Source organism: Miscanthus floridulus, chromosome 8, assembly GCF_019320115.1.
Source record: "Miscanthus floridulus cultivar M001 chromosome 8, ASM1932011v1, whole genome shotgun sequence".
NCBI lineage: Eukaryota > Viridiplantae > Streptophyta > Magnoliopsida > Poales > Poaceae > Miscanthus > Miscanthus floridulus.
In genome coordinates, this window is record NC_089587.1 from 203,918,017 (window position 1) to 203,924,365 (window position 6,349).

At 50.5% G+C, this 6,349-nt stretch overlaps 1 protein-coding gene across 2 annotated transcripts; it reads right to left on the minus strand.

The window, feature by feature from the left end:
- Positions 1 to 459: 459 nt before the first annotated feature.
- On the minus strand, positions 460 to 3,105 carry LOC136474641 (protein MODIFYING WALL LIGNIN-1-like). 2 transcript variants are annotated; one of them, XR_010762982.1, is made up of 4 exons: positions 2,604 to 3,105; positions 2,272 to 2,477; positions 1,586 to 2,136; positions 460 to 723 (listed from the first exon to the last, which is right to left on the minus strand). XR_010762982.1 is itself a non-coding variant. In XM_066472204.1 (3 exons), the coding sequence occupies exons 1-3, from the start codon at positions 2,715 to 2,717 to the stop codon at positions 1,827 to 1,829; spliced, it is 630 nt and encodes a 209-aa protein (XP_066328301.1). In that variant the 5' UTR covers positions 2,718 to 3,105; the 3' UTR covers positions 1,327 to 1,826. The 2 variants fall into 2 exon arrangements, 1 of the variants encoding a protein (XP_066328301.1); XM_066472204.1 differs by lacking the exon at positions 460 to 723 and having other exon boundaries at positions 1,327 to 2,136.
- Between the last annotated feature and the right edge of the window lie 3,244 nt (positions 3,106 to 6,349).

The window sequence follows — 6,349 nt, forward strand, 5'->3', positions numbered from 1 at the left end:
TTGGAGGCATGGACGGGCCACCGTGGGAGTCATGGACGTGCATCACGGATAAGCGACTTGTTTCGGCAATTTTTTGGCCCGGTGTTGCCTCCGGCTCTTGTTGTTTTCTGCTCAAAATTCACGGAGTTGTGTGGTCAGGCAAACCTTTGACTGCTGCTAACGCCTAAAGCCAACCTGGATGGCTGGAACAAAGCACACGCACATGCTCCCCACCCGCCACGTTTATCCACGTTTCCAGCGGGGCTGCAGAATCACGTGCAATGATCATCTCATTTGAGACCTGTAGATTACTCGTTACATACCTCTGTTATGCCCTTCAGATGCTGGCCCGTTCGGTCTTCAGCTTATTTTCTCTCAGAGTACTATTGAATCATTCGAAATCAACCAGCCTAAAACTGATCAGCCGAACGGGGTAGCAATCGCGTCGTTGTTGCCAACCAGAACGAGGTCATCATTGTGATAAAAAAAAGAACAAGGTCATCATTGCAATGTTGCATGCATCTTTACAACCAGACGAAGTGCACAGGTAGTTTCGCCATGGACTCTACTGCATCGCGTAGCTCGGCCGCTTCGTTGGACCTGGGACACCAGACGCCTCCGATTCTGACTTCGCGATTGCCGTCTCGCTTCCGAGACTGTTTCCTTTCAACCGATGCTACGGATTCTTTTGGACAAAGTTCTTGACAGCCCTTGCAGCGATCTGTCTACGCGCGTTGCGAGTCACTGCATTCATGTCATGGTGTTTAGATTCGGTGACTAAAATTTAGGAGGTATTACTAAAGATGTCGTATGTAGTGTTCGGATACTAATAAAAAAATAAATTACAGAATCTATCAGTACTTCACGAGATAAATTTATTAAGCCTAAACGATTCGTCATTAGCATATATTTACTGTAGCACTACGTTATCAAATCCTAGCCTAATTAGGCTTAAAAGATTCGTCTCGTAAATTAGTCGCAAGCTATGTAATTAGTTTTATAATTAGTCTATATTTAATACTCCATGTATGTATCAAATATTCGATAGGACAGCGACCAAAGTCTATGTACGAGGAGATACCAAACACCCGGTTAGACTTTCTATACGCTCTGCCTCTAAGAATTCTTACTCATACTAGCTGCAATCTAGGGGACGAATGTCATATTGTAGTTCTTCTTGCAAATGAACATCCTTTTTTTCTTACTCACTTATTCAGAAGTTGTTGGGTCCATGAAAGAATATTCATTCGAATGTACTAGTATTATTGTAACCAGTCACAGCACAGCATCCTGGTTAGCCAATCAACAGCATGTTTGTTTGACTTATTTGGCTTATAAATCATATTTTTTAGTTCACATCAAAACAGCCAACAGTACTTTCAGTCAACGAGCGAACAAGACGAGGCGCCAAGGAGAACATGCCCAGTTGCCCACTAGCACAAGTTGGTGCACGTGCACACAAACACGCAACACAGGGGAAAAAAGAGGTAATTTTTCGTATGATTTATGTTTGCATTTTTGCAATGACCGCTAGTGTCATTTACATGTTACACGGTCGAGTCAGTAAACATGTCAGTAACGGGACAGTAAACAGTAATGTATGTACCTCTGTCGCGGCTGCTAAATATCCAATCAACCAGCGGTATATCCATATATCCGCCCCCACGGCACGGTCCCATCGGTCTGGTCCGGCGGCCGTGTGCCACTTTGCGTTGCCCCGCCTGCCAGCCCACCAGCTGCCCCACGCGGCGCGGCCTTTTGCGGCCGGCACGAACGTTGCCGCTCACCAGCCGCCTCCGGTTGGTCCGCCCCCCGCGGCCGCGCCCCAGCCAGCCTGCCAGCCTGCCTCATTGCTTGGATCGCCCGCCCGGTTGTTCCGCGTCTGCCGACGCCGCGTCGAGATGTGCCCTCGTGCATATCGCCGATGACGACGATGCGGGTGTCGTCGCCATGGCCCCCGCGGCCGCGGTCGATTCGGTGGCGAAGGTGAGGCCGAGGGTGATGAGCGCCGTGACGACGACCAGGCCCGCCGCGCCGCCGAACACGCCGCTCCGGCCCACGTAGCAGTCGCCGTCCATCCACCCGCGCCCGTACCGCTGCCCGTGGTTCATGCTCGCCGCTGTCGCCAGCAGGATCACGGCCACCGCGAAACTCAGCCTGCATCATCCGCGCAAACAACACCGCCCGACGAAATTCAGCTCACTCCTGACGCTGGAATCACGTGGCGAGCAGTATTTGTAGGAGTATGCATTACTCACCCGCCGTCGCCACGGTCATTTTTTTTATACGTACCATGAGAGGACCAAGAGGGCGACGAACGCGGCGCGTCCTCTGGTGGCGGAGCTCTTCCTGGGCTTGCCGGCGCACGCCGTGGTCACCGCCGCCGTGGTGCCCACGAGCTGCGCCACGAAGAGGAAGGCAATGGCGGCCACGCCCAGCTCGAAGGCGGAGCTCTTGGGCAGCGAGCAGAGGCTGCCGTCCAGCTTCATGTCCTTCTCCTGCGCACACCGACACGACAGGCAGACGAACGAACGAACCCCTCAGTCAGATCCGGGAACGCGGGTTTCTCGCCGAATTGCAAGACGAAGACGAAGAGCGCGGAGGAGGGCGAGGGGGCACCGTACCTTGACCTTGCGGAATTCCGCGGCGAGCGAGCAGGAGAAGGCGATGACGCTGAGGAGCACGACGATGCCGCAGATGGCGGCGCGGCAGGACAGCCCGCTGCGCCCCTTCTCCATCGCGCGAGCTCAATCGCTCCGTGCGTGCTTGCCCACCTAATTCCACTAATAATTCCGCTCTCGGCTGTCTGCTGCGGCCTCTGTCTCGTTGGAAGCACTGGCGCGAATAATTGCTCGTGTCATCTGAGCCTATCTCTACGTATAAATGGAGGAATTTCCACGAACAGGTCACCGTGAGACGGCGAATACTAGGAGCGGCGTGGGTTCGTGGGTTGCGGAAGATGGGGGGGGGGGGGTGTGGGGGAGGAGGCAGGGGAGATGAGGCCTGGGCTGGATGCTAAACAATCCACATGGACACGTCCACTGGCAGACTAGTTTAGCTATTTTCTGGTGGCGTAATCGAAGGCGGGGACTGGAGGAGGAGGAAGAAGAGGGAATTGGTGAAGGGGAGGCTCCGAATTCGGATCCCGGCATGCTGATCGAGTGGCTGGACGAATTGGGGCTTGTTTAGTTCCCACCATTTCCACTTTGGCACTATATAAAAAGAAGATTCCCCGTCACATTAAACTTGCGATACATGCATGGAGTACTAAATGTTGACGAAATCAAAAACTAATTGCACAGTTTAGTTGTACTTTACGAGACGAACGTTTTGAACCTAATTAGTCAACGATTGGATAATTATTACTAAATAAAAACCAAACGCTACAGTGCGCTACAGTATATCAGCGCCAACTTTGCAAGGAACTAAACGTGGCCTTGACCGGCTGGGTGGCTGGTTAGCTTGGTCAGCCAGGTAGGACCCGTTTGGGGAAGGTAGGAAAGCCAGCACGGAAAGAATCATGCGTCATCGTGGGCTCGCGCGCGGCGCTCTCGAATCGCCCCGCACCAGCCACTACCCGCGACGCTGCAGTTGTTTATGTGCCAACAATGCATGATGCAATTCTTTAGCGTCGCTTTTTTTTTCAGACACCCGTGTCGTGTCATGATCGAGTCGCGCCCGTAATGGCCAGGTAACACGTGAATTAGTGGCGAAAGCCGAAGGGAAACTTGAGAAAGACCGGGAGGACAACAGGAGCAAAGAGCAAGTAGAATTGCGAGGAATCGGCATTCGGCAGCCCCTTTGCGCCTTTCAGCTCTCCCTCTTTCCCTCTTTGCCGTTGTCTTTGCGTCCGCGGGGAGGCAGCGCGACTGCGACGTCGGGTGGCGCCGTCCCCCCGGCCATTCTCGGCGGTTGGGCACGGGCTGGGCCCGCGCGCCCCCAGTAGATGCGGGGCGCCGATGCATGCAAGGTCCTGCTCCCTGTGCTTGGGCCCCGCTACGAGGTGGGACGCCGCCGGCCTCCTCGTTAGACTTCGCCGCGTGCGGATTACGGAAGTGCGCATCTGGCCCAACTGCAACTGGCTGCTGCTGCGTTCTCACCAGCGGTCCGACCGAATCCGCCGTTTCTTTCGCCCCGGCCCGCCGGCCGCGCACCGCACGTCACGTCGTCGGGAGGAACGCCGCGCGCACCGCTTTCCGTGTCGCTCATCTCCGATCCTCCGCCGTGCCGTTGACTTGACCAATCCTAGTGGCGGCCTGCCGTCTGGCGGGCGGCGCGAGAGGATCGCACGCGGTGCGGAATGATTGCAGTTGCACGAACGGACGATGCTATGTCCACCAACGGTTGACACTTGACCAGTTGAGCGTCGAGTCATGCTGGGCTGGCTGCTGCCTTGTAACTTGTAAGCGAAGCCGCAGTCCGACACGGACTGCTTATCCTCGCAGCACATTCCTTTCCATATAGCCCGCCAAAGAAATCGTCGCCCGGCAGGCCCGCCCGCCGCCATTGCATCGTTCGGTCTCCAAGGATGGGCCATACGTGCATACCCCGGTTGAACATTCGTCCCCGGTGGATTTTGATCAGGAAGGGGAGTGGAATAGTGGATACTTCCGTCTCTGTTGGTCGACGTAGTGGCGTAGTGCCGGTCTATTCGCGATGTTAAGACGGTGGAATCGTACGGCGACATGTCTGCCGCAAGCAGCATGATCCTGATATATTACTGGAAGTGTCCTGTTTGTGAAAAGTTTGTGCACGTTTGTGGTTTCGGTTTATTCAGCGAAGCAAAGCATCTGTAAACAAACTATTATCCGGTTGGCAGTGAAGCCTTTACCGGTACCTACGGACAAGAATAATGATGCTTTCTCCTACGAGATGAGCTACAAGTGTTTAACTCAACATGGTGCATGATAACCATCATTTGGAGATGTGAAGAAGCTTACCCTTGGATTAAACCGAGTTAAATATCTTTTGCAAATGATCTAGATTAAACCAAATTAGGAAAATGATCCTCACTTTCCATGGTTTCACACGACCTATCTAAAATTTAAACTCACCTTTTGTGGTCATCAATAACAAAGGGGGAGATAAATTCATAAAGATAGTAAAGATAGGGGGAGCAAACAAATGAAATGACATTATAAGGGATCAATTAAAATTTAAAGCACACAAGTAGGGAGAGCAAATTCATAAACTTGTATGTTGCAGTTGTATGTGCATTATATATGTTTGTTTGCATGGCATAAGCTTTTAATTCCCTATCCATGCTCGTGTGGTGTATGCTAGATTTTAGAAAATGATTGATGAAATAAAAACTAGCATGCATAGGATGATAGTTAGATGTGCCTTGCATGTTTTACAAGTAGCACTAGAACCTTGCTTATAATGTTGATCTCACGAGGCATCTAGTGATTGTGTTTTGCAAGTGCTATCTAACTAACCATGGTGCTAAGGATGGTGTTCAAATGGTAACTTCAATTGGTATCACGCTTCAAAGGTCCATTCTTTACACCTTAGCATCATTTGATAGCTATTACTCTCCTAAACTTCAAATCCTTGCATATGTGCAAGCTTTTAAATCCAAACTCATAGCACATATGTAGGGAGAGCTAATACTACCAATTTGGGTTGATGAAACTTGTTCATAATCTTTACACATGGTAATATGCTTGGGCAAGCAACATGAATCCAAATTTTTTTTATTAAATATCTTTGTAAATAGGTTGTCATCAATTACCAAAAAGGGAGAGATTGAAAGCCCTAGTTTAATTTTGGATAATTGATGAAACCTAGCACTAACCTTTGTCATTAGTGGTGATATGAGCTAGGTTTGTGTAATTCAAGTAATTGAGCAAGATGAGGTCCATGGAGATGAAGATGGACATATGCTGATAAAGATCAAGCTCAACTTGAAAAAGAAGAAAGAGAAAAACAAAAACCGAGATGATCAAGACAAAGGTATATTGATAGGTTTTTGTTTTGCACTCAAGACACCATAGAGGGTGTGAGTGACTTAGGATCGATAGCCGTACTATAAAGAGGGAAAATCCTTGGCTAAATGGTTTATCAAGTGCCACTAGGTGACATGACTTTTGCATATGTATTTAGGTACCTAGTGTGCTAACTTTGATCCTTGTAAAATGCTTTAAAAAATGCTAACACACGCACACACAAGTTCTACACTTTGTGGTTAGCAATTGGGAAGCAAAGGTGAAGTGGTTGTGGACTTAGAAAAAGAAAAGGAGGAGGAAGTCCATGACCGGACGCTAGCTATGGGGTGACCGGACTCACCCCAGGCGCGTCCGGTCATATTTTTAGCTGGGGGCGTGCTACGTTCGAGAAGGGTGAGGAGTGACCGGACGTCGCCATCGGC

Bases quoted from the DNA above. Each gene is read 5' to 3' on its own strand.
- LOC136474641 (XM_066472204.1), bottom strand. From the start codon at position 2,717: ATGGAGAAGGGGCGCAGCGGGCTGTCCTGCCGCGCCGCCATCTGCGGC. The intron at 2,478-2,603 runs GTACGGTGCCCC...CGGTGTGCGCAG, and splicing joins CGGAATTCCGCAAGGTCAAG to GAGAAGGACATGAAGCTGGA. The intron at 2,137-2,271 runs GTACGTATAAAA...CGGATGATGCAG, and splicing joins GCCCTCTTGGTCCTCTCATG to GCTGAGTTTCGCGGTGGCCG.